Source organism: Panthera onca, chromosome D1 (assembly GCF_046562875.1).
Source record: "Panthera onca isolate mPanOnc1 chromosome D1, mPanOnc1 haplotype 2, whole genome shotgun sequence".
Taxonomy (NCBI): domain Eukaryota; kingdom Metazoa; phylum Chordata; class Mammalia; order Carnivora; family Felidae; genus Panthera; species Panthera onca.
The window spans coordinates 12991073-13017572 of NC_138348.1; the positions used below are offsets into that span (position 1 = coordinate 12991073).

Genomic DNA, 26500 nt, shown 5'->3' on the forward strand with positions numbered 1-26500 from the left:
CCGCGAAGGGGGCAAATCAGAAGATAAACGAGGACCCGCTAGGAAAATAGAGCTTGCAGTCGTCCTCACCGCGGCTCTACCTCCGAACTGATACACGTGGAGCGGCCACGTTGGTACGTTCTCAGGTGTTTGCCACAGGAAGCCTCTCCAGTCCGCCAACGGTTCCCTTCTGTCTCGCCGTGACTCTATGGTGCTGCAATCAGTGCCGGCCGCCGGGCCCCAGTGGTTCGTCCCCAGGCAGCCTCTCTAGGCAGCCGTCTCGGTTGCATTTTGCCTGAGTGTTCCTAGCAGCCTAGTTGCGTCAGTTTCTCCGGGGTCTGAGCCTGGGGCAGGCCCCTTATTTGCAAGACTCATAAATAATTGGGTACCGGGGCTGCGCCTATTTGCATACGGCCCGGTGCTTACGGCCCGGTGCTTTCTGCCCGGGCTTCCCACTCCCGGTTTCCACCGGCTCATGGATATTCATGAGGCGCTCTGGGGGCGTGGGCCTGGGCGGAGCTAGGGGCGGGGCCCCGCCGGGGCTCGCTCTGGCTTGGTCCCGCGGTGACGGCGGCAGCGGCGGCGGCGGCGGCGGCGGCGGGGACTGGCGTCGGGGCGCCGAGCCCGAGCCGAGCGGAGCCGGATCCCGGGGGAGCGCGTGAGTGCGCGGGGGCGGGCAGGAGGGCGAAGGAGGGGGCGGGGTCCGGGATAGGGGCGGGGGAGAGGCATGGAAGGAGTGGGCGCTTTCCTGCCGGGACCTCGGGTTTGAGGTAAAGGGGGGGGGTCATCAGGAAAGTTTGCAGGGGCCGGGGGTGCAGGGGAAGCGGGGGTCACTGGGGAGCTGGCGCGTGTGCGCGGGGGCGGAGGGTGCACGGTCTGGAGCTCGTGCTGCCCGAGCTAGAAGAAAGGGGGGAGGGGGCGAGGGCTTGAGGCGGGGCCGGGGGCGGGCGGAGCTGCTGGAGGGACCCCCGCCTCTCCCTCCCCAGGCCTGTGCTCGCCCCCTCTCCCGGCTCCCTCGGCACGCCCCCAGCCACCCCATTCCGCCCCCACCCGGTCCGCGTCCCCAGTCCCTCGTCTGTTCGCCGGCTGCTTCATATCCAGCGCACAGGTCCTCCGCTTCTGCCGCCGCCGCCCCCTCCTTCTCCTCCTCCTCCTCCTCCTCCACCCGCTTCTCCTCCTCTTCGGCTGCCGGCGTCCCTTCTGTGTCCAGAGCTCCCCACTGGGCCCCTCCAGACGGCCCCTCGCCCCGGGCTGTTCCGTCTTCTCGTTGGCCCTCCCTCCTCCAGCAGTTTACGTGCTGTCCCTGTCGACCTCTCTGTCCCGGATCCGGCCGGAGATCCCAGGGTCTTTAGAGGCGACCCCGCTTGCGCCGGTGGCTGTCTGGGCCCTTGTCATCCGGCTGGAGCTGCCCAGCCTCTCTCTCTAGACCCTCTGGCGGCCTTTGCTCCTGGGGGTCAGCTAGTATCCCCTGACTGCTGGGGGCGGGAGTGCTCAGTGCCGCTGTGATTCTTCAGCTTTTGGCTATGGCCTTGGTCACCTGGGTTTCCTGGCCGGGGCCTCTGAGCTTCTCTGGCCCTCGCATTTGGGGAAGCCGAAGGCCCCACTTCATTGCTGCAGCCCCTCATACTGTAGAGGTGCCCATCAGGGCCCCAGGTAAAAGGGTTTTACATTTCTTGGTCAGTTTGCCCCTATTTCTAACCACCCACACCATGTCCCTTGTAATAGTGTTCAAGGACAAGGAAACAATCTTGTGTTTTTTTAATTTTTTTTTTCCTTGCCGTGTGCCCCTCCCCCATGCACATTGGGACTGGCTCTGCACGGTTCTCATCCACCCCTGGTGTGCAACCCTCCCTTGTAGTTGGCTGACCGAGGATGGATGGTACTGGGTTTCTCTTTATGCTCTTCGTGTTCTCTCCTGTCTTAGAAACAAGCCGGGGCAGGGTCACATGTGAGGGGTGGGTGAATTGTGCAAAGGCTGGGCCACAGAGGTCCCTTCTTGGCATCTGGCGCTGCCTTCCCAGGCCAGCTGGAGTGGGTGCTGAGGAAGGCAGTGCCCCTTGCAGGTGGGAGAGTGTTGGGTGGTCCTCAGGGCTGTGTGCATACCAGGTGATAGGAAACCTCTTCCTTCCTTTGGAATGAGACAGGCAGGGGGCTCTGGAGCCCGGTGGTGGTGGCGGTGGGTTCTTGTGGGTGGGATGGTGCTCCAGGAGTCAGAATGGGAACTGAGGAGGTAGTGGAGTGTCTGAGGAGCAGGTGACCAGACTGGGGCCCTAGGGAGTGAAAGAATGGTCTGGAATGCTGGCAGCTTGTGGCCTGGGGAAAGGAGGAGGTAGTTACCAAGGATCTTCCCTCCTTGGTGATACCCAATGGAATCATGCTGATAGTGGCCGACCTTTATTGGATACTTTTTCCGGGTTAGGCATTGTGCTAAGTTTGCATGTACCTTCTCACCTGGGCTTCCCACCTGTCTCGTTAACTCCTGTTTTTACAGAGGGAAACAGGCTTAGAGAAGGAAGCAGTGTGCCCCAGGTCACACAGCTGGAGAGTGGTAGACCCATCCAGCGTCTGAATCCTGGTATATCAGACCCCCAAGCTCCTGCTACCGGCTTAGAGGAAGGGCATCATTTGGTCCCTGCCATAGGGCTGTGTCTCTTGGTTTAAAAATTCTTCTTCTGTCCCCCTCAATACCCCTCAGGCCAACCCTGGGCTGGTGAGTGATGCCCAATATCCCCTTTTCATCTGCCTTGGTTATCCCGCCCTGACTGCCCAGAGGGGAACCCCAGGGAGTTTCTCCCCCAAGCCACCCCACCCCCCGGATGTTCTCAAGTCCTGTCCCATTCTCCCAGCCCAGGCCTGGGCCGGCTCCTCCTTCCTCTTGGCGAGGCTCTGGAAATCCAGTGGGAGGCCATTGCTATGGCAACAGGACTAGGCCCTGGCTTTACCTCATCAAATTCCAAGCTGAAGCCAAAGCGATTGAGAAATTAAAGAAAAAAAAAATGTATTCCAGATGTTTACTTTTTATTCCTTATTTTTCCGTGTTTGGATGAGACAGCTCCGAGGCAGGCGGGCGGGCGTGGGGCAGGGATGTGGAAGGAGGAGGGGAAAGAGGGGGGAGAGGGAACCACTCCCAGCTGCAGGAGGGGGGGGGCAGGGTGAGCGGGAAGGGGGGAAGGCAGGCGGTGGGGCGGAGCCCCAGGTTGGGGAGGAGCGGGTTTTTCCCGTCTCCCATGAGGTGATTCACGGAGAGACCTCAGACTTCGCGGCCCTCTTGCTCCGGCCCTGAGTGGATACCTCAGGCAGGGCTGCCGGACCCAAGGGGTGCCTTGGCAACGGTAAGTGGGGTGTCTTGGAGAGCTTGCCAGAGGGAGCAGTGGGCGGGTCCCTGAAGCTCCAGGACTCCGGGGTTAGGAGACCGGAGTTGAGAGAGCCGTCTGGGACGAGTGGAGGATACGGCTGCGGGGGACCTCCCTTGACCTCCCCCAGCCCCCTCTGAAGTTCCCGCTTCCGGTCCCACACTCTGCCCCTGCTGGAAGGACGCTTCCCTCAGCCAAGCCTGCTGCCAGCTCGCAGCCCCTGTGCCTTCTCAGTCTCTTGCTCTCATTTCCTGGGTCTCCGGCCACCCCGCTCACACCCCTCGGCTCCCCAATTCTCACGCAGGTTCTGCCGCATGTGATGAAAGTGTCGGCTCTCCGGGAAGGCGCAGCCATGGCTTCCCCACCGCCCCGGGAAATGCAGGAGGAGCCGGTGTCTGCTGGCTCGGAGCCAGGTACCCATGGGTGCTGGGCGGAGGAGGGTGGCCCGGAGGAGGGTGGGGGCGCAGCAGCGGAACCCCTGCTCTGTCTTGGAGGGGGCGGGGGAGCGAGAGTGGGAGGCACACTGAGGCTACGCAGGATGAGTTTGCGAGGTCGTTCGCTCCCGTCGAGCCCTTTCAGACCAGGTTTGAGAACCTAGGTCCCCAGCACATGAGAGCAGACTGCCCTTCGAGGTATGGTGCGGATTAAACCATGTGTTCGGCAGAGGAGGAAACTGAGGCCTAGAGGAGAAATGGTGTGCACCTAGGGGGGTTTGAACCCAGACCTCCTGGCTCTGTGTCTAGACTCCTTTCTTGGGCTGGGTCCAATGAGTGGGTGATACAGGATTCTATTAGCAGGGCCATGGCCATGAGTAATTCCAAGTCTTTTATTTGGCAGTGGAATGCCTTATGTAGAAGGTAGGTTTCTGGTCTTGTTTTTTTCCTGTAGCAGGTTTACTTCTGTTTGGCTTAGGTCAATAGTAAGTTTCATTCCTGATCACACGCCGGATGACAGTGGGAAGGTGGCCTGGGCGTGTACTCTGGGAGGGGGGTGGAGTAGGGAGCCAGAGTGGAGAAGCTGAGCTAGGTTTACTATGGGTGGTGGAGCAGTACAGTGTCATGTAAGAGGAAGGGACAGGACTGGGGACATGGTGGCTTGACTGCTTGATGTGGGCAGGCAGGCATCCATTTATTGGCTCTTTTGTTCATTCATTAGTGTGTTCGTTTGATAAGAACATGTGCTAGGGTGCAAAGGGGGCTATAAGGAGAAATTACATGCCAGCTGGGCCCTTAAGTAGCTTTAGTTTGTAAGGGAGATTGAGTAATGTTTTTGAAATTTGGAGATGGGTGAAGGTGCTTCTGAGATGTGTATGGATGATCAAGGAAGGCTTCATGGAAGAGGTAACATTTACCCTGTACCTAGAAAGATGTGAACTTTCGGAGTTTGTACAGGGTGGGAGATGAAGTTCTGCTTCCTGGATCTTCTGACAGACCCCCAACCAATCCTTTCCTTTCGGTAGGTGACCCTCGGGCCAAACCCCCCGTCAAGCCCAAACCTCGGGCCCTGCCTGCCAAGCCAGCCCTGCCTGCCAAGCCCAGCCTGCTGGTGCCTGTTGGGCCTCGGCCCCCCCGGGGCCCCCTGGCTGAGCTGCCTTCTGCCCGGAAGATGAACATGCTCGCAGGACCCCAGCCCTATGGTGGCAGCAAGCGTCCCCTTCCCTTTGCACCAAGGCCTACGCCTGAGACCTCTACTGGAGGAGAAGCCACTCGAGAGACTGGGAAAGAGGAGGCCGGGAAAGAAGAGATGCCACCTTTGACACCCCCAGCTCGATGTGCTGCCCCAGGAGGCGTGCGGAAGGCCCCTGCCCCCTTCCGTCCGGCCTCAGAGCGCTTTGCAGCCACCACAGTGGAAGAGATCCTGGCCAAGATGGAGCAGCCTCGGAAGGAGGTCCCTGCCAGCCCTGATCGCCTCTGGGGCTCCCGTCTCACCTTTAACCATGATGGCAGCTCAAGATATGGCCCCAGGACGTATGGTGTGGCCACCGGTCCCAGGGATGAGGACAGCGGGACCCTCTCCAGGGGATGCTCCCAGGAGGTGCCAGCAAAGTCTCCCAGCGAGTGCCAGGAAGAGCAGAGCAAGACCCTTGAGGAGAGGTGAGCGGAGGGAGGCATCCTGGAGGACAAGGGGGTGGCTTTATCTGGGACTGTGACCTTCACGGTTAGGTTAGTTTGGGGTCAGTGTGCTATGAGTGCAGGCGGACCCTGGTCTAAGTCACAAAACACTCCCCTGGTGTGTTCTTTTACACCAGTGCTGCTGTGTTCTTTTACAGAGCTGATGTATGTTAACGGTGGAATTCAATGCACTGTATGGAAGTTTATTTTTGGGTCTTTTTATCCGGAGAGTTGAATTTGCCTCATGTGATTCACCGCTATTTGATGGAGAGAATATTAGACCTGTTTTAGAGATGCAGAAACTGAGGTTCTAAACGACTTTCCGTGGTTCCTCAGCAAATAAGGGACAGAGCTAGGATTTGAATTCAGGTCTATTTGATTCCAAAGCTTGTTCTCTTTAGTGCTAGCTCCTACTGAGGTTGGGACAGCGTGCAGGTGCTGGTGTGTGTTGGGGGGGGGGCAGAGGGCGAGGATAGGATCAGCAGGGTGCAGTCTGCCCACAAGGAGGAGTCTGATAGAACAGCTATGACACGAGCACGCCTCGATGCCAGGCCGGCCAGCGTCCGTGCACAGAGGTCACGGCCAGGTTGGAGACTGTGGGACGTGCTACAGTTGTCTGGGGTTGGTGCCAGTGTAAAGGAGGGCTGGCCAGGAGGTGCCCCTGGGAGTGGTGGGCACAGGCTCCCCTCCCCTTCCTACTGCTGTGAAGGGCAGGGCTCCTGTGGTCTGGGCTGAGTCCCAAGCTGAAGGCCCCTGCCCTACCCTGCCCCCCAGCCTGGCCCCATTCTCACCTGAACTTGCCTGGAGGGCAGGGGCCCTAGTTCATCCTTCTTCGTCCCAGGCGTCCAGGAGGTCACACGCTGCCCAGGCCCGTCTGCTCTCAGACTTCCTCCCCTTCCTTGCTCTAAGCAGAACTCAAGAGGAGCAACTTCAACTTTGGAAAATCACTCTTCCCCCTTTTCCTCCCCCTGCAATCCTTGAAGAAGCATTGGCAGGGCAGCCGGGACCAGCTGCACTCTTCCTGGCTGGAGGAGAACGTTAACCCCTTATGGGCTAGGGGAAGGAGAAGTTAGCTTTTTGGGAACCACTGAGGGGCCTGGGCATGCAGGGTGCTTCTCCTAGAGGAGTGGGTGGGGGGGCATTTAACCCTTGATGTGCAGGTAGGGAATGGGCACTGTCTCCCGGGGCACTTTCTCTCTGGAAACGAGAGACACTTTCTCTGTCCTCAGTGATTCCAGGTGGGGCTCAGTAGTAGATGCCTGGGGGGTTTGACTTTGGGGGCTATTGAAGTCACTTCGGCAGACTCTCCATCCAGTCTCCCCCTGGTCATCAGTGGCAGACTGCTCTATTCTCTGCCTCCATTTCTTGTTCCCTTACAGGAATGCCCCTTTGGACCTGGCCTTCAACGGGGACCTGGCTCAGCCAGCCAGCTTGGACCCACCTGCCGATGTGAGTTAGCCTCCTGTTATGAATCAGAATCGTAGTATTTTAGAGCTGGAGGGGTCATCTCTGAGATCATTTGTGTGACCTCCTTGTGGTGTAGATGGGGAAACTGAGGCCTGTGGAGGAGGTGGCGTGCCCCACCCAGGTCTGGCCCCGAGACTCTGATTTCTTGACTCCCAGGCCACTGTTTTCAGTCCTCGAGGTGGTTAAGTGTGGTTCAAGCTGTGAAACTACTCGTTACAAGCAGTAATTATAGTATTTATAACAACCAGCCCTGATCAGGTATCTGCGGCGTGTTAGGCACGTCCCAGGAGCGGTGACTAACTTAGTCCTTATGAGAACTCTGGCTGCTGGGCCCTCCTGGTCCCGTGTGAGGTGTGGGGACGCCACGGCTCACGAAGGTTTGGCACCCAGGGGCTGACGCAGGATCTGAAGTGCCTGATTCCAGTGTTCTCCCTGGTTGGGCTGTCTTCTCGGGGTTCAGATGAGGACAGTGGGACCCTCTCTAGGGGATGGTCCCAGGAGGGGCCAGCAATGTCTCCCAACGAGTGCCAGGAAGAGCAGAGCAAGACCCCTGAGGAGAGGTGAGCGGCTGGAGGCAGCCTAGAGGACAAGGGGGTCAGAAGCGGGTGTTCCCTATTTCCTCCTCACTGCTCCCCATAGCGTGCTCAGAGGATGGTCAGCCTGCTCTCCCAAGTAACTGATACCCCTTCTAGCTCATAGGGCCCTTCTGGCCAAGGGTTGTCCTGTCTCCCCCTCGATGGAGACCCGACCACATTCCCTCGTCCATCCGACAGATACTTACTGAGCACTTACCGTGAGTCGAGTGCCAGGGACACAGCAGAGAACAAAGAGCACGGCCTCCTGCTCCCAGGGAGCTCACCCAGTGCAGGGAGGCAGACACAAGCACAGGCATCCCTTGAACCCGCAGACTGCAGTGTGTCACAAGTGCGGGAGTCCCATCGAGGCAGGGAGCTCTGGGCCCAAGGCAATGAGAGAGGCCTTGCTGCGAAGGTGAGGGAGTGAGCTGCATGGGCGTTTGGGGAACAGCATTTTGGGCAGAAAGAACTAAGTACAGGAGACTTAGTACCTTCCTGGCAAGGAAGCCAGGATGCCTGGATTGCAGTGAGAGAGGAGGAGTTGCCTGCCAGCGAGGTCTGACAGCTGGTGGGTCGGGTGCAGGGTTGGATGGTGTGGAGCCTCACAGGCCACTGGAAACACTTGGCCTTGAGTGAGGGGAAGAAGCCACTGAGGGGTTTGGAGGAGACCAACGACCTGGTGTTGGCCTGGTCGCGAAGCGTCATCTTGGTTGCAAGGAGCCAAGAGCGGCAGCAGGGACCAGTGGGGGCATAAGCCTGGTGGCTGGACCCTGGAGGTCGACTCTGGATAGGGTTTAAAGGTGAGGCGGGCAGGGTTTGCAGGTGGCTTGATAGGAGAGCGAGCCAGTGCAGAGTCACAGATGACGGCAGGGCCTTTGGCCTGTGCAGTGGAAGGGTGGCGAGGTTACCATTCATTCAGGTGGGCACCTGGAAGGGTAAAGCAGGATTGGGGGGATATGAGGAGTTTGTTTCTAGATTTGCTGAGTTTGAGATGCCTCTTCGATACCCCAGTGGAAATATTGAGGGGACAGCTGGACAGTTGTCAGCATACAACGTGGCAGTTAAGAAGGGCAGGTCAACAGGGGGGTTAAGGTCACCAGAGGAGCCGGGGAGGCACAGGAGGGCAGGGGGCCCAGGCCCCATGTGTAGCAGGGGAGACCAGGAGGAGACTGGGGAGGTTGGGGTGCTAGAGGCCACACAGAGCTAGCAGCCACCTTTGGGGCTTGAGGAGGGCATGACCCACGGTCAGATGCTGCTATCAGGTCAAGGCAGGTGAGCCCTGGGAATGGGATTCAGCTACAGGGAGGTCATTGGTGACCTTGACGGTAGCATTAGCTGGCCGGGTGAAGGGAGAAGCCTGTCTGGAGAGGGTTCAGGAGAGAGCGAGACAAGAGGAACTCCATGGATAGAGAGTGAATGTAGGCAACGCATTCAAGAAACCTGGTGGTAAGCTTTGGAGAGAGGTGAGGTCAAGAGTGTTTTTTTTTTTTTTTTTTAAGACAGAAGACATAAGAGCAGTTTGTGTGCTGGTGGAAATGAGCCAGTAGAGAAGGAAAAATCAATGATGCAGGGGAGAGAGAGAGAGCTCTGAGCCAGGACTGCTCACAAGCATAGGAGGGGAGCATGGTGCTTGGGCTCACACGCAGGCAGTAGGGTGTGAGGGCTGGTGGCTAATGGGGGCGGCAGGTGGTGTTGGGGTTTGAGAACACCAAACGCAGAAGCATCCCCTGGGAGTGTGGGCACGCGAGGGGAAGCGTTAGGGGACGGCCGGGGGCTCGGGGCTCGTTTGAGGTCCTGGAGGTTTGAGAGCTGATCAGGCGGTAGGGAGATCGGGCATCTGGCTTGTTTCCTGTCCTGCAGCCACGTCCAGCCCCAGGTACAGCTGCGGGGAGGTGGAGAGCTGGGTGGAAACGTTGCATGGAGGTTGGTGGGGGAATTGTGGAAAGAAGCGACTTAAACACCACCGAGAAGTGAGGGCAGGAGGGGAACAGGGACCATGAGAAGGAGGAGGGTTAGTAGGCTCTGCTTCCTGGAGGCAGAGGCGTTTGAAGGATCAGCGAGGTGGAAAGAGGTAGCGGGACCCATAGGAGGTGGGAGCGGGGAGCAGACACTTGGAGTGGAGATTATAGAGGGGCTGCAGTTACCAGGGAGGACAAGGAGTAGAGTATGACCTGGGAGAGGTGGCTCACAAAGTGACCATGCAAGAAGGGGTCAAGGAACGGAGAACCAGGATGCTGGAGGGCTCTGTAGGGGCTCAGACAGGAGGGGTGGTGGGTGGTGTAGTTTAGGGCGTGCGGTTGAACACTGGAGTTGTATGGAGAGGAGGGAGGATGGGGGCAAAGGAAAGGGACTTGAGAAGCAAGTGGGACCTTCTCTCTCCCAGACCCAGTGGGCGATGATGCGGGAGAAACCGCCCCGTTGGAGGGGGTGGCAGGGGAAGCGTGACCCCTGGGGAGGGCACAGGTCAAAAGGAGCAAGGCTTCCTTCATTGTCTGGGGACAGGCCAAGTGTTGCAGTGGAATGCCAGGATGCCAGGCGCTCTGCCCCTTCCTCCTCTCCCAGACCCCTATCCCATAGCATCTATTTTTTCCATAAGTCCTATCCCGAGAGGCCCTGTGCACAGATCTTATTTATTTGAGATGGATGTTGTTGCCGTTAGCCCCAGTGTACAGATGGGAAAGCGGAGGCTCGGAGATACCACCTCACCACCATATGGGAGGGCATACGGCTCATAGGAGGCAGTGCCGATGACTCCAAGCCATGTGCTTTCATGTCCCTTGGTGCCTTTTGCCTGGATCCCGAGGCAGGACCTGCCTGCTTCCTTGGGTAGCGCTGGGACGTGTGGATACACAGAACGGGGTGGGGAGCGCCACAGCGCCCCCTGTAGCTGCTCCTGTGGGTGGTCTGGCTCCACCCTGGGCTTACAGACCTGTTCCGAGGCAACACCCCTCCTGCCCAGGTGGCAGATTCCCCATTTTCCTTCTCTGTTTGTCAAGCCGGGGTTCTTGACCGATGCACCACAGATTCTTACATCCTTAGGTGAGCTCTGGGAGTTGGCGGGGAGGGAAGATCTGAACCACTGGAGATGCTATGAGTGAGGCTGTGTGCATTTTCTGGGGAGAGGGCCTGGGGGTGGGGTCTGCAGACCCTAAGAAGCATAAGATGCCCCAAAATAATTCTCGGGGCTTCCCTTAGCTGCCCTGAGAGGCCCGCCTTCTGAGTTCCTGTTTCCTCCTCTGGTCTGTGGAGTTGAGAGTGTGAGGAAGCAGCCGACCTGGGGTCTCTGTGGGAGGGGAGTAATGGCTCTTGACCTTTCTCTTGCAGGTCTCCAAGCCCTGGGGCCCCTCGAGTCCAGGCTCCGCCTCAGAGAATGGAGGCTCCGCCAGCCCAAGCCTCCCCACTGAAGTCTCAGGCCTAGCCCCAGAGTCTCCCCGACTTCACTCACCTGCTGAGGGGTCTCCCAGACATCACTCACTTGATGAGAGCTCTCCCCGCCACTCTCAGCTTCCAGAAGCCCAGAGTCCTGCAGTTTCTGGGCCCTCTCCCTGCCCCCCTGTGACCCCAGCAGCCGCAACTGTAGCCCTGCCCGATGAGGGTCAGAGCTCCGACTGCGCCCTGAGCTTAGGGCTCCCTGCTGTGGAAGCCCCAGAGGCCCCTGCAGCTGGCAGCCCGGCCCTTGAGAAGGTCTCAGGGCACCACAGCCTGGGGCAGCCCCCGGCTACCTCTGCCCAGCCCCTGACTGAGGGGGGTGAGTTGCCGGATCTTCCTCGGACGTTTCCATCTGGGGATGTGGCGGCCAAGGGTGACATAGATCTCCGTCCCATCAGCCTGGCTCAGCGCCGATTTTCTGAGGGTGTGCTCCGGCCGCCTGGCCAAGACCAGGAGAAGCTGGGGGGCTCGCTGGCTGCCCTGCCCCAAACCCAGGGGAGCCAGTCTGCCTTGGATCGTCCCTTCGGGAGTGGGACAGAGTCCAACTGGAGCTTGTCACAGTCCTTTGAATGGACCTTCCCCACTCGGCCTTCGGGTCTTGGGGTGTGGCGGCTGGACTCCCCACCTCCCTCCCCCATCACTGAAGCCACCGAGGCCGCCGAGGCTGCTGAGGCTGGTGACTGGGCTGCATCCAGCAGAGAGAAAGGAGTGTCCCAGCAGGGGCGAGAGACCCAGTCGGCTCCAGAGGGGCCAGGAATTCCTGGTTCCTGGGTGCAGGTGGATGATCCAGGCATCTCCCCAGCCCCGAAGGGTGATGGCGAGAGTCAACCTCAGTCCCCAGTTGTTCCCCTCAAGCCCTTACCGACACCAGGGGGCCCACCTGGAGTGGCCTTGCTGCAGGCAGAGGAGAGATATGAGGAGCGGGAGCCCGTGGCTGGACAGGAGTCCCTGCTCCCTCTGGCCACCAGGGAGGCTGCTCTGCCCATCCTGGAGCCGGTCCTGGGGCAGCAGCAGCCAGCACCCCCCGACCAGCCCTGCGTCCTCTTTGCTGGCATCCCTGACCCCCAGCAGGCGTTGCCTGCTGAGGAGGAGGCCATGACCTTGGCCCAGGCTGAGGCCACCCAACCCAGGACAGAAGCTCAAGATCCCTGTAGTGCGTCCCCCGAGCCCGCAGGCCCTGAAAGCAGCTCCCGCTGGCTGGATGACCTCCTGGCCTCGCCACCACCTAGTGCCGGCAGTGCAAGGCGGGGAGCCGGGTCTGAGCTGAAGGATACGCAGGCCCCAAGTGCCTGCTCCGAGGTGAGGACAGGGCCGCAGGGAGGGTGGGGGCCTCAGGGGATGGAAGCAAGGGCTTCGGTGTCCAGAGCCCGGGATGCCGCCGTGAGCAAGGCACCTGTGGATGTGCTCCTCATGGCTGGGCAGTCTGGCAGAGCTGACAGAGCAGAGGGTATGGGATTGATGCTTCGGCTTTAGAGTGAGTTCGTATCCAAGTCGAGCTTCCGCCGGCTGAGTCGTCTTGCTAACCCTAACCTCTAAGCTGCAGAAACCTTTCACCATAAGAACATTTGCCTCTTAGGGTGGTACCGCAGGGAATATGAAGTGTGCTGAGTGCAATGCTTGACATATACTGAGCGTTCAAAGTGCCTCCTTACAAACGGTGTTGAGGAAGGCAACGCAGTGCAGCTGTTTAGAGCTTGGGCTCCGGAACCAGACTGCCTGCGTTCTCTGTGGTTGGCCCAGATGTGACCTTGAACAAGTTACTTTTCTGTGCCTTGGATTCTGCCTCTGTAAAATGGGGGTAACAATGATGAACTCTCCCTCACGGTGTGATGGCAAAGATTAAATAAGTTGTAATACCTGTAAAGTACTAAGAATAGCACCTGGCTCATCGAGAGTGTTTACTGAGTGTTGGCTTTATGACCGTTGTTACCCTTGAGCTCAAGACTTGCCTTGCAGATAGGAAGCTCGGGGCCCAGAGAGGGCAGAGCCTTGTGCAGGGTTGCCCAGCAAGTTGGTGGCTGGGCCTTGATCAGAGCGCCAGCTCCCTGGCCAGTGCCCTTTCTCCTACCGGGCTGCCTCTGAATTTAAGGGCTGGGGTCCAGGTGGCTTTTGAAATGTAGTTTTCAAGGCCAGCCTGGGCTGGTAGGGGCGGGGCTAGAAGGAAGGAGGAGCCGGGAGGCCTCTGGGGGCAGGGGGTGGAGGGGTAGAGAAGGAGGAGCAGGAAGGAGTTAAGACCGGGCTAGCTCCTGGTAGGTGTGTCTGTCCAGCGCTGGGTGACTCAACTGGCTTCTGGGCGGGGCTGCCAGAGCTGCAGCTGCCGTGGAGGGAGCCGGGCCAGGGCAAGCGGGAGCCAGAGTCGTTGGACAGGTCCAGGCGAGGGGAGCGGCCCAGTCCCGTCCCTGCACTCAGCTCAGCCGCACCCAGCAGCCCGGGGCGGGCTGGGGGCAGGGGCCATGGCCCGGCTCGGGGACCAGGAGCCCAGCATGTCTGTCTTGGAGAGGCTTTTAGCCAACGCGGCGCTGCGGGACGAGGCGGGCCGGCTCCGCAGCCCTGAGCCCAGGGCTGACCCGCCTGAAGGAGTGAGTCAGGGAGTATGGGGTTGAGGGGGGGGTGGCGCAGGGGGCCCTGGACCGGCTTTTTCTGCCTGTGGCAGCTCCTGTCCCTCCTGTCTCCTCCAGGGACAAGGCGAGGGCTGTGAGGTCTTCCTGGGAGGAGCCAGGCAGAAGGGCGCTTTCCTCAGGGAAGAAGGGCCTGGGAACTTACAGGGGCGAGTAGGGGCAGGGGCAGGGTCAGACTCTCCACCTGGAAAGCAGGTTGTGGAGGGGCTTTGAGTCTTGACCACCCTTCATGGAAACGTCACTCCTTCCACACCCCTGTGAAGACCACTCTGCTGGCAGCCTTTCTCTTGGCGCTTGGCCAAGTGTTACCCAAGGGCCTGTAAACATGACCATGGGATCATTGATTGAGTGTCCATATTGACTGCCCCTTGCATGCCAGCCACTGTGCTGAGATTTGGCTTAAAATGATCTTGCTTAATTCTCCCAAACCACCCCAGGCAGTAGGAATTCTTCCCATTTAAGGGTGAGGACCCTGGGGCCCAGAGTGGTTAAGTGATTTGGTCAAGGTCACACAGCTGGGATCTAAACCCAGGGTTTCTCTTGCTAACGTGGGGCTCTCTGGACTAGGCAATGCTGATTCTCATTCTGGACTCCCACCCTGATTGACTCTAAGCATTGTTTCTTTGTGTCTCTCTCTTTTTCTGATTCCTAGGGACTCCTTGGCTGGGCCCAGAAAGATCTGCAGAGTGAATTTGGAATTACAGCAGACCCCTCTCCCAGCAGTTTTAGTCCTTCCCACTGGTCTCAAGACACTTCTCAGGACTATGGCCTTGGTGGTGCAAGCCCTAGAGGGGACGCAGGCCTTGGAGAGGGGGACTGGACCAGCAAGCGTGGGCAAGGAGCTGGGGAAGCGAGTTCCAGGGATTGGGCCAGCAGGTGTGGCATCGGCCAGGAGGAGATCGAGGCTTCCAGCCAGGATGGGAGTGGAGTGTCTGCCCCAGGGGGGCCCGGGGCCCAGGACTGGGTGATTGGAAAGCCAGCCCAGCTTGGCACTCAGCAGAGCCAGGAGGCAGATGTTCAGGACTGGGAGTTCAGGAAGAGGGATTCCCAGGGCACCTACTCCAGCCGGGATGCAGAACTCCAAGACCAGGAGTTTGGGAAGAGAGATTCGCTGGGTACTTACTGCGGTCGGGATGTAAGCCTTCAAGACTGGGAATTTGGGAAGAGAGATTCACTGGGTGCTTATGCCAGCCGGGATATAGACGAGCGGAACCAGAAATTGGGGAAGAAGGACCACCTGGCAGACGGGCAGGACGAGGAGTTTGGGAAGAGAGATTCTGCAGAGCAGCCAGATCAGGATTTCGGGAAGAGCGCCTGGATGAGGGACTATAGTGGCTGCGGCAGCTCCACAGCCCCTAGCCCCCAGGATAGAGGCTTCGGAATGAGAGCCCTGAGCGCTGGCTTCAGCCCTGAGGAAGCCCAACAGCAGGATGAGGAGTTTGAAAAGAAGGTTCCGAGTGGCAGAGACGGCCCGGGCCAGACCAGCAGGGATGCAAGCCCGCCCGAAGAGAGAGAATCAGGGGGCTTGTTCAGCCCCAGCACCCCTCAGTCCCAGGACGGGCCACTGGGACAGAGAGACCAGGGCAGCTGGCACGGTGGCGGGGCTGGCCAGGATGCTGGAGGGCTGCAGGGGGCGCAGCAGGCAGGGGGCCAGAGCCCGAGCGATGCTGGCCGGAGTGACAGGGAGGTGGGCCTGCGAGGCTGGGCGGGCGACTTCAGCCTTGGTGTCGTACCCCAGCCGGAGGCTACCTTCAGCCCGGGGCAGCGAGACTGGCGAGGCGACTTCTGCGTGGAGGCTGCCGAGAGGGGCCATCAGTTTGGCATCATCGGTGACGATCGGGCGGGAGGTGTTGGCCTGAGCCCTTCTGGCCAGATGGCAGGTGGCCCCTTTGTGCCTCCAGAGAAGACCCCGACCGGGCCTGTGGACTGGACCGACCAGCTGGGCCTCAGGAACTTGGAGGTGTCCGGTTGTGTGGTTTCTGGGGGCGCAAGTGAGGCCAGGGAGGAAGCCGTGGGACACATGGGCTGGTCAGATGAGCTGGGCCTGAGAGACGTGGACCTGGCCAGCCGTTTGGAGGCTGGGGGATCCGAGGAGCCCAGGGGCATTGGGGTTGGGGAGAAGGACTGGACTTCCGATGTCAGCCTGAGGAGCAGGGATCTGGCTGGTGTCGGGGATGTAGGGGGCCCCAGCCAGGCCAGAGAGAGTGGCGTGGGGCAGACTGACTGGTCAGGTGTGGAGGCCGGAGAGTTCCTTAAATCTAGGGAGCGTGGGGTGGGACAGGCAGACTGGACCCCAGACCTTGGGCTGAGGAGCATGGCCCCGGGGGCAGGCTGCAGCCCCAGAGAGCTTGGGGCGGGCCAGGTAGACTGGGGCAGCAGTCTGGGCCTGAAGAATTTGGAGGTGCCATGTGACCTAGAGTCTGGAGGTTCTCAGGACTCACGGGGGTGCGGAGTGGGCCGGATGGACTGGACCCAGGACTTGGGACTCCGGAACACAGAGCTCTCGGGGTCCCCAAGCGAAGCCAGGGAGCACGGGGTAGGAGAGGTCAGCCAGTGCTTAGAGCTGAGGCTAAGGGACAATGGTGTCTCGTCCCCGGGCCTGGAGGCCAGAGAGCTGGGACCTGGCGGGACCAGTGGGCCAGAGACCCAGGGTGAAGACCACTCCCTCCTTTCCCTGGAGAACTGCCCTGAAGAACCCGGGATGGAGATGGGAGAAACCCCTGGCTTTGGAACCAGGTAAGGGAGCCCCATCCCTGTGTGGGAGGGAAGGTGCAGCCGCTGTATGAAACCCTGCAAGTTTTTTTGAGGAGGGAAGAAACCGCTTTCCCCTGAGGACATTTAGGGTTTGGAAAATGGAGATGGTCTGGACTGTGAAGTTTTAAATTTTTTAAGAATTGAAATGTGACACACCTACAGGTGAGTTCTCTCTCTCTCTCTTTTTTTTTTTTTTGATGATGATTATGATGTCTGAGGTGGTGTTCATTTGCTGCCCATGCTTTAGGCTTCCTCGGTGCTTCGTATCGCGACTATCCTGGAAGACAGGGGGTGTGTCTTGTCTTCTGGTGCCCAGGTTGTGCACAGCACCTATTCCCCAGGCCTCTTGGCCCAAAGCCGCGGGTTTTCCCAGGCCGGGGGATATGGATGCTTTTATGGGTGTCGGAAGGAGGATTCTGCGTGTCCCCGTGGCCTGGGCCACTGCAGGGCAGGACTGGAGTGCACAGTGGCGCTTGTTTCTTGCAGAGATTAGGGGCATCTTGCCTGCCCTGTCTTAAGGCCCAGAAGAGCAGACAATTTAAGAACCTGAAGGTCGTAGGGACCTGGTTCCTGACCCCATGATCTTGGCCTCCATGCATGGAGTTCCTGAAAGGGAGCTTTCCAGAGGAACAGACTGGTAGTTGTTGACGAGCCAGCTGCAGTCTGTCTCAGGGATTTTTACGTTCTGAAACCAGTGGAGGTGATTTCACCCCTAGAAAGGGTACTAAAAAGCCATCGCGTCTATTTCTTTAACATTTCTGTTTATTGAGATTTGGTTTTATTCTCTTGACCGAGTAGAAAGTTCTACATTTCGGAAGAAGCTGGATCTTCTCACTGGGCAGTCGGGTGGGGGCTGTGTTGTAAGTGGAAGGGGCTGGTGGTAGTGGAGGGGACAGGGAAGGGTCCAGAGGGAATCATGGGGTGTGGACAGGTTTAGTTGCGGCTAAGGAGAAGGGAGAGAGAGAGAGAGAGAAAGGTGGGCAGAGCATGGGTTGGTGATGAAGGCTGCAGGAAGGGGTGGGTGTACAGGGTGGGGAGTGCGGAGGCCCCTGGGATCCAGGATGAGTTCCTGGACGTCTCTGAGCCTGGCTTTCGAAGGTTAGCTTCGGGAAACCTTACCATTCCTACGCCCTGTGGTTGCTCCTGGTTTCTTTTCCCGAGACTCCACTCTACAGGGCTTAGTATCAACTGCACATCTTACCTCGTTGACCTTCACAGCTGCCCTAAGACGTGGAAAGGGATTTTTATCATCTCCAACTGGGTGTGACCTGCTTACGGCCGCACAGCAGGGCTTCCTTCTGATTTGCACATTGTAAATGCTGTCAGGTGTGGTTATGTTCAAGACTCTCAGATTACCAAGGAGCAGGACCCACAACCCTCCACCTTTCCCCTCCGGTTGGGTGGCTGTTGAGAAGGGGACAGCGGGAATATCTGGGTTGGGGAAGAGGAAGGTAGGAGCCGAGGAGGAAGGGAGTCCTTAACACTCAGGTAGCCTAGCCTCTATCACACCTTTAAGACGCTCTGGTTTTCTGTCTGTGTTGTACGTTTGGGGAATGCTGTGCACTCTGTGGCCCTGTTGGAGACCTCGAGTGTTTGTGTATGGGCATGTGGTAGCACATGAAAACACAGCCACAAGGAAACCTGTTCGCCTTTCTCTAGTGCAAGGTTTCCCAAGCTTATTTGACTAATATCCAAAGAACTTGTGTTCCGGGCATCTGACTTAGGGAAATTCTCCACCCTGGAAAATTGCTCTTGGAAGGCAATTTTGGAGGTTCCCCTGGGAAGTCCTTGAGGACAGTTCCGAGTAGTCTGGGTTTGGCACCATGTGCCAGGCTTGGGTACTGATTCTGCCACCACCTCTGTGACCTTGGACACGTTCCTTCTCTTCCTCAGGGCCTCCCATTTCTTGTCTGTACGTTGGGAGTGCTTTTCTCCGCAGACTCTCAGGGTTAAGAGTTGAAGACACATGTAAAGTGATAGAAACCTGCCTGACACGTGGGTGAACACTGAAAAAAAAAAATGCTTGCTACTTGTAATTGTATCTGATGTGCAAATTTGGATTGTAAATTTGAGCTGTCCATAAAGTGAGGCCCTTGGGGACATTTTTGTCATCATCTCTGTGGGGGGAAAAGGTACCCCTGATGGCAGGTGGTCCTGTCCAGCACAGCTGTGACAAGACCAGCATGGGGGTGAGAGGTCATGGGGAGCTCCCAGGCCTCTCCTCTGTGTGTAGGGCCACCATTTCCTGGTGGGAGTGGCTCTCTTAGGTCCCCCAAGAGCTCATGCACTTTCCTCTCCTCTCTGTGGCCTCCTGGTCATCTGCTGTCCCTCCCTGGGGCCCCAAGTGGTACAGAGACCTCTTTGTCATTTTGGGGTCTTCATAGAATCTGAGATGATCCTGAGAGATCATTGAGGCCAGCCCCCTCACTTCATGGGTGGGGAAACTGAGGCCCAGGGAGGCAGCATGACACGTACAAGGTTCACAGCTGGTGATTATGGCCCCCTTGTATTCCCTCGGGCCCCAGCCTTGTCGTCCTCTCTGGGCACTTTTCCTGTCTCTCGCGGGTCCAAGCCAGCTTCTGCCCATTTAGACACATCATTCTAGCTCCAGGCTTAAGCCTCCCTCATTTTGGGCCTTAGAGCCTTGAATACTGGGAAGCTGATTTTTTTTTTAATTTTTATTTATTTTTATTATTTTTTAAATAAATTTCCTAATGTTTTATTTATTTTGGAGAGAGAGACAGAGCAAGAGGGGGAGGGACAGAGAGAGAGAGGGAGACACAGAATCCAAAACGGGCTCTACGCTCTGAGCTGTCAGCACAGAGCCTGATGCGGGGCTGGAACCCGTGAACCAAGAGATCATGACCTGAGCCGAAGTCAGAGGCTTAACTGACCTCGCTCCCCACGCGCTCCCTGGAAAGCTGATTTTGTGCACATCTACCACATGCCATCCCCTGGGTTTGCACCTGGAGCAGCAGTCAGGAGACCCTAAGTCCAGATGGGGTGAGGGTTATAGATGGTGCAAAATGAGATAAGTCCTCAGGCCAGGAGCCTGTGTTGAGAAGGATGATTATCGTAAAAATTCGTCAAAATTGAGCACACATTTCCAACATACTGCCTGCAGACCCAGTGAAGTATAGCTACGTTTTTTTTTTTAAGTTTATTTATTTTGAGAGATGGGGGGTGGGGGTGGGGTGGAAAGAGAGTAGGAGCAGGGGAGGGGCAGAGGGAGAGGGAGAGAGAGAATCCCAAGCAGGCTCTGTGCTATCAGGGCAGAGCCCTACTCAGGGCTCGAATTCGCAAACTGAGAGATCACGACTTGAGCCAGGATCGAGAGTCGGATGCTTAATGGACTGAGTCCCCGCCAGGTGTCCCTGTGTAGCCACTTTTAATCTCCCCATTTTGCAGATGAAGACGCCGAGGCTCAGAGTGGACAGGTAACCGCGGGCGTAGTGGGGGATGAGCCCGGATATGTGCCAGTGTAAGCGCTCAGCACAGGCTCCTGACCGTTCTCTCCTGATTCCCTGCCAGGGAGGAGCTGAGGTTATAGGTGTTCCGGGTGCTCAGAGGCAGGAAAGCTTCTCCTGAGATGGGGGTTTACACAGGGATGAGGCATACCACATTCCCCAGTGCTCTTCCCACCCTCCCCTCCTCGTGGCCACCCCCAGAACCCACTGAGCTCATCCCCTGCCCTCTGCCCACGGGACTTAGGGCCAGATCTTGCTCTGGATGTGGATCTTTCCATCCACCCATCCGCTGTTTCACATCCCCTTCACTCAGGGCCTGCCCTCAGCCTTGTCTCGGCCTCACCCCAGGGAGAGGCTCTGGGCAGGGCCTCCTCAGGCTGGGTGGGGTGCCGCCGCTGCCCCCTCCCTTCCAGCCTCCCTGATTCGGAGCTGCAGGGTGAGCTGGCTTTGGCCCCCGTCCAGGGCTGCTCCGTTCTGCCACCACCCCCGCCTCCTCCCTCCTGCCCAGACCGCTTTAATTTCCATCTGTCAGCAGCTTGTGGAAAGACAGACTGACACACGTTCTCTCTCCTGCCCTCCCCTCTTCCGGCTCATTTCTGACTCACCTGCCCCACTCCCCTCCCCTTGGGGAACTCTCCGAGGCCTGGCTTCCAGGCACTGCCCCTGCCAGCCTTTCCCACGCCCGCCCCCCGCCCTGTGTGTGTGTGGTGTCAGTGTGTGTGTGTGTGTGTGTGTGTGTGTGTGTGTGTGTGTGTGTGTATGTTGGGGAGTGGCTTGGCTGTGCTTATGGGGGCTGGGCCCTAGATGTACCTTGAGGGAGGGGCATTGTGTGCGTGGGGTGTGTCCATATTTTAGGGGGTGGCGGCTGGCCCACACACCAGCTCCTCGAGTCGGTGAGCGTGTGTGATGTGCCCGTGTGTTGGTGCTGCTGTGTTTTGAAGGAGTGGCAGGCAGAAGATGCACAGGCCGAGTTGAGAGGCAAGGTGGCCCAGCCTCTTCATCACTGGGCAAACATCTGCCTTGTCCTGCTCCTCCTGGCCAGCCCTGGGCCCACGAGGGGCCCTTCTTGTCCTCTAGTTGGTCACAGACCTGGTGGGAGCTTGGGGGGCTCACAGGGCTGAGGAAAGGTAGAGGCGTGGGGGAGGGGAGCGAGCCAGCTTCAGAAGAGGAACTGCAGGGAGACCGAGTGGAGAGGCAGTGGGGGAGCTCTCCGGGCAGAGGAACGGCTTGTCCACGCACACACACAGCGGTCCAGGAAGGCCCGGCGTGTTCTGGGAGTCCCTGGCTGTTCCTTGAGACTGGGGCACAGGAAGGGAGGAAGTGGGGGCTGAGGGCTGAAGATGTTGCACAGCCAGACCAGCCAGTGCCTGGCTCATCCCAGGGAGAGTTGGCTGTCCAGGCAGGCGCCCCCAGGAGGGGCACGTTGACAGCATGAACAGTAGCTGCGGCAGCAGTAACGACGGCTGGCTTTGTTTGATGGGTGCACGCTGCCACCCAAGTGCCAGGTGTTGCACTTTGTGCTGTGGTTCCCATTTCACGCCCCAGTGACTACAGAGGTAGAGGACCCCGAGACTTTTGTAGGTGGAGGGACTCATCTGAAGCCTCAGTGGGGCACCTGGGTGGCTCATTCGGGCTTCGGGTCGTGAACTTCGGCTTGTGTTCCTGGGTTCCGGCCCCGCGTCGGGCTCTGTGCTGACGGCTCAGAGCCTGGAGCCTGCTTCGGATCCTGTGTCTCCCTCTCTCTCTGCCCCTCCCCTGCACGTGCTCTGTTTCTTTCCGACTCTCAAAAAATAAAATGGTGGAAAGAAAGAAAGAAAGCCTTAGTAAGTGGCAGACCCGGGATTTGACCCTGCCAGGCTGCCCAGCTTGTCCCTTCTGTGCTGTGCTGTACAAGGCTCTGACCGTGTCCTTCTGGGAGGATGCTGGGAAAGCATGGAAAGGAGGGAGAAAGAGAGGTGCGGGTAGGGGGCACAGATACTGTGAAGTGAGCTTTGGGGGAGAGAGGTGTGACCTCATGGGTGACCTTGGCCTCTGGTCTGTCTCTTTTGCAGTCCTGGCAGGTGCCCGGCCCGCTCCCCACCCTCTGGCTCCCAGGGCCTGCTGGAGGGGATGCTGACTGCCAGCAGCTCCAGGGTGGCAGCCCGTAGGGAGTCGGCAGCCTCAGGCCCCAGGGACCCATTGGAGGAGGAAGGAGCCACAGCAGGTGCCGACCAAGGGGAGCCCCTGGAGCCTGGTGGGGACCCTCTGCCTTCCTGGAGGCCGCAGCCTGACGGTGAAGCCAGCCAGACAGAAGAGGTGGACGGCACCTGGAGCCCTTCAGGGGTCGGGCAGGGCGAGCAGGGCCCGACGCGGCCCCCTCGGCGGCCCCCCCCAGGCCCTCCTCCCCGTTCTCCCAGTCAGGACTTCTCCTTCATTGAGGTCAGTGTAGGCTGAGCCCAGGGCAGTGGTTGGGCTGTTGGGGGGCAGGTGGGTGACGCAGCCGGAGCCTCGTCCCTGGAGCCTGAGCCGAGCAGAGCCCTGAGTGCTGTCAGCCTGGGAGGCAGGAAGCGGGCAGCAGGTGAATCAAGTGAACAGGGGCTCTAGGCCGCTGGGGGGAGCAGCTCATAGGCAGCTGTTGCTGAGGTGTCTTGGGGACGGGACAGCGGTGCCAGTGGTGTTGCCCTTGTCCCGAGCAGGACACCGAGGTCCTAGACAGCGCCATGTACCGGAGCCGTGCCAACCTGGGGCGTAAGCGTGGGCACCGGGCCCCGGCCATCCGGCCTGGGGGCACCCTGGGCCTGTCAGAGGCGGCAGACTCGGAGGCACGCCTGTTCCAGGACTCCACGGGTAGGTCCCTGTCTTGTTTCCTGATGCCCGTGTCGCTGTCCGGGAGCCGTGCGAGGGAGGGGTGTTGTGGGCTTGCTGTCTGTGCTGAGTCCCCCCTCTGGGCCCTCGTAGAGCCACGAGCTTCTCGGGTGCCGTCTTCAGACGAGGAGGTGGCAGAGGAGCCACAGAACCGCCGGACACGCATGTCCTTGGGCACCAAGGGGCTGAAAGTCAACCTCTTTCCTGGCCTGAGTCCGTCAGCCCTGAAGGTACCATCTGATCATTCAGCCGGCACGTCCAGCCCAGCTAGCCACCTTGCGTCCAGCCTGTCTTCTGTCCGTCGTTCATCCATCCGTCCATCCCTCCCCTGGCCCCTTCTTCCCGTTCCTCCTGCCATCCTGCTCTCCCTGCTGGCCCCTGTGCTGCGGGCTGAGTGTGGTGGAAGGAAGCACAGGGCATTCGTGTTCCAGAACTTCCCGGGGTGTGGGAGACACAAGCCTTGGCTCTGATTAGCTCTGGTGAAGGGAGAGGGAGAGGGAGACGTGTGACTGGGGAGGCACAGATAAGGGGCTGGGCCTGTTCAGAGACAGAGGAGTTACTTCATGCGGCCACACTGTGTGGGATGAGAGGGTATGTTGGGGAAGGCCTCACATAAGTGTTTGAGCTTTGAGGCATGTATAGGAGCTGGTTGTGGAGGGTGGGGTGATGGGGAGGTATTCTAGGCAGAGGGAACAGAATGAGCAAAGGCACAGGGGTGAGAAATCACCACTGGCTTTGTCCAGCCCGGTGAGTCTGAATCGAGTGTAGCAGTATCTTCTCGAGGACCTACTCGGCGCAAGGCACGGCTCCCTTCTTGGAAACTTGTCTTTAAACGATTTCCCATCGATCTGGGTGAAAGCACTGCAGAGGGGTCTGTGCCCGTTTCTGGGGACTGCGTCCGCTTGGGAGCAGGCCTTGTCCTCCGTGAATCCCCCTGCTTGTTCCTCTGATGTCTCTGCATTCGGGCTCAACTCATAGGCCAAGCTGCGCCCCCGGAACCGCTCAGCTGAAGAGGGGGAGCCTGTGGAGAGCAAGCCGAGCCAGAAGGAGTCCGCAGTGCAGCGATCCAAGTCCTGCAAGGTCCCAGGGCTGGGGAAGCCCCTTGCGTTACCTCCCAAGCCAGAGAAATCCTCAGGGTAGGTGACCTCGACTGGCCTCACTGGGTTGGCCTGAAAAGGGAAACCCTGCTTTATGGAAGAGGAAAGCTGAGGCTCTAGAAGGGGTCAATAGCCCTAAATTCACTGTTAAGTTGGCACGAGAGTTCTGGTTCCTCGGCGAGGCCTCAGCCTGCCTCTTCCGGAGGATTGCTCTCCCTACCACTCCTCCCTCTGCTCACCTTTCCTGAGGTTTGCCTGTGACCTTTGCCCTGTACCATCTAGGTCCGAAGGATCATCGCCCAACTGGTTACAAGCCCTGAAGCTGAAGAAGAAGAAGGTCTGAGAAGTCATCGAGGTGAGGGCGGGTTCCTAGGCTTGGGGCCTGTCTGGGACCTGGGGGTGAGTAGGGCTTGCCCTGGATGGCTCAGGAGGCCCTGTACCTTGTTCTAGGGCTTTCTCTGTGAGGCTGGCAGCAGGCAGCTGGAGCCAAGCTCTAGGACCTGGTGGGCCTCTTGGCTTCCCCTAGATCTTGCCCACAGAGCAGGGTGTTGTCTGGCCTGGGAGGGACTGGGAGGAGGGCGCCCATCCTGCCTTCCTCCCTGGGCCCAAGGACAGTCTTTCCTCCTCCCAGCGGCTGGCCCGAGTGGGGTCAGCCAGCCCTTCTGGTCTGGGACCCTTCTGGTCTGGGACTCCTGGGGGCACTCACCAGGCTCAAAGTCCCCAGCTGGGACCCTCCTCACAACTGGGCCTATTAGCTGGGAGAGCCAGGATGGATGCGGGGAGAGGAAGCCAGGGCTGAAGAGGCCCCTCTGCCCGCCCCTTGCGTCCCTCCCGCTCTGACCTCTCCCCCCTCCCCCTTTGCAGGTCCTTCCCATCTGGCAGTCTCAGGCAGTGCCCATTCCTGTGGGGTCCCCGGCGAGGAGATGACTGGAGCCCCACCATGCCCCAGGCTGCAGCCTCTGTCCCCCTCCACCTCTGAGGAGCGTCTGGGGAGGCACATTTATGCACTTTGTATCCCCTTCCTGACACCGCCCCCCCCTCCCCAACTGACCAGATTCAGGCATTAGTGGTTGAAGGTTTTGGTCCCCCCTTCCCGCCTTGCTCTCGTCACACCTCCCTCTCTGCTTCCTCCTCCAGCCTCCCTTGGGTTTTCTTTTGATACCAATTTATAGCATTTTTTATAAAAGCCTTTGATTTTTGTAATGGGCGGAGCCCTGCCCCAGCCCCACCCCAGGTCTCCCTCCGTCCTGCCAGGTGCCCCACAGAGACCAATAACATTTTGCCACTTGAAACAATAAAGTTTTTTGGGAATTGGTGCTGCCCAGCTTGTGGTGTGTGGTTATGGTGCCCTGTCCCCCATCCAAGGCCATAGTTGGGAAGTTCTGGTCCCGGCCCTGTACTGGGAGCTCACCATGATACTGGTGCTTGCTTCCCTTGGCTCGTAGGCTCAGTGTCCCTGAGGAGGGCGGGTTGCTTTCAAGTAGGCTGACTGCTGATTCAGGCAACCCCCAAATCTCAGTAACTCAACCCTCAAAGGGTTCTTTTCCATTCATGGCACAGCCTGGGGTGGGCTGGTGGTCGGGGGGCCACCATAGTCATTTAGAGCCCAGGCTGCTTCGCTGTTGTGGCTCAGCTATCTATAGGGGCTCGGCGTTCCCTGAGGCACACAGTGGAGCGGGGAGGGTCTTGTGGGAGACCCTTCCCACAGGACCACAGGACCACAGGACCAATGGCCAGAATTCAGCTCAAGGCCTCCGCTAACTGCAGGGGATACTGGGAAGTGTAGTTCAGCTGTGTGGCCAGAGAGGACTGGACGTTGGTGGAGATTCGGCCTTCTTGCCAGGGCTTTGACTTCTGTGATCCCTAAGGGCCCTTTCAGACCATGCATTCTAGAATGTCCACTGGGCCCTGGCCACCGGCATCCTACTGTCCCTCGGCCTAGTTCTCTGTCATCCTGGGTTCCCCAGACTTGCCAGCCTCTTTCTCTGTGGCTTGGTGAGAGGAGAGGCTTGCCTTGATGGGGCCTGGACTGAGTCACTGAGGTCAGAGCTACACCTGAATTTAGAAATCATCCCACTCACCGCCTTAGTTTTTTGTTTTATTTTATTTTAAGGTGTCTGGGGGCTGTTGACCCAATTTGAGAATTTGACCAAAGCTGTGGACTGTCTAGAAAAATGCATGGGTACACAGTTTCACACACCAGCCCGGAATTCCCATCGTAGACCTCCCAGAGCAGTGGTTCTTAACCTTGACCACGCATCGCAATCTCCTTGGGGTGCTTATTAAAATGCACATTCCTGGGCCCACCTCCAGGCTGCCAATCCAGTGGTTGTGCCCAGGAATCTGCATTTCGAGAAACCCCTGAAGTAGACAAGAACAGAAAGGCAGGGGGCCTCACATTGGTGCCCGGCTGCACCCCTGGGTGGGTCTATGCCGGACAACCCCTGCGCCAGCCCTCCCAGGGCCCAGCAGAGCCGAGCTGGCATGAGCTTTGTCTTGTTCTCTCCCATTCTCTTTTCCCTGTAGGAGTAGGACTGGCAGGAGCCCAAGCCAAACACTTAAGACTCATTAGTGGGACAAATGGAGCCTGGGCTGTCCCAGTGCCCGGGCTCTGCTGGGCGGGAGAAGAGATGGGCCCGCTCCCAGGGAAGCCAAGCCAGATCTGGTGTGTGGGTGCGGGTGTCCCACGCTCTCTCTCTTTCCGGGGGACAGTTCAGGGCCTTTGTTGGGAGGCCAGGAGAGAGGGCAGCCCACGCAAGCTTTGACCGTAAAGGCAGGTGTCTGATAAACACCACAACAGGGGCAG

At 58.8% G+C, this 26500-nt stretch overlaps 1 protein-coding gene across 3 annotated transcripts; it reads left to right on the forward strand.

Moving 5' to 3' along the window:
- Nucleotides 1-330: 330 nt before the first annotated feature.
- CNOT12 (CCR4-NOT transcription complex subunit 12) lies at nucleotides 331-25010 on the forward strand. Of its 3 annotated transcripts, none has more exons than XM_078433483.2 (12): nucleotides 331-637; nucleotides 3637-3745; nucleotides 4792-5425; nucleotides 6823-6892; nucleotides 10810-12213; nucleotides 14185-16268; nucleotides 21805-22171; nucleotides 22429-22579; nucleotides 22691-22827; nucleotides 23576-23733; nucleotides 23977-24049; nucleotides 24559-25010. In XM_078433483.2, exons 2-11 carry the CDS (start codon nucleotides 3652-3654, stop codon nucleotides 24035-24037), a joined length of 5160 nt encoding a protein of 1719 aa, XP_078289609.2. In that variant the 5' UTR covers nucleotides 331-637; nucleotides 3637-3651; the 3' UTR covers nucleotides 24038-24049; nucleotides 24559-25010. The 3 variants fall into 3 exon arrangements, with proteins under 3 accessions (XP_078289609.2, XP_078289610.2, XP_060462668.3); XM_078433484.2 differs by lacking the exon at nucleotides 331-637 and adding an exon at nucleotides 681-749; XM_060606685.3 differs by lacking the exon at nucleotides 331-637 and adding an exon at nucleotides 3176-3311.
- Nucleotides 25011-26500: the final 1490 nt, after the last annotated feature.

Bases quoted from the DNA above. Each gene is read 5' to 3' on its own strand.
- CNOT12 (XM_078433483.2), top strand. From the start codon at position 3,652: ATGAAAGTGTCGGCTCTCCGGGAAGGCGCAGCCATGGCTTCCCCACCG. The intron at 6,893-10,809 runs GTGAGTTAGCCT...TTTCTCTTGCAG, and splicing joins GCTTGGACCCACCTGCCGAT to GTCTCCAAGCCCTGGGGCCC. The intron at 16,269-21,804 runs GTAAGGGAGCCC...TCTCTTTTGCAG, and splicing joins ACCCCTGGCTTTGGAACCAG to TCCTGGCAGGTGCCCGGCCC.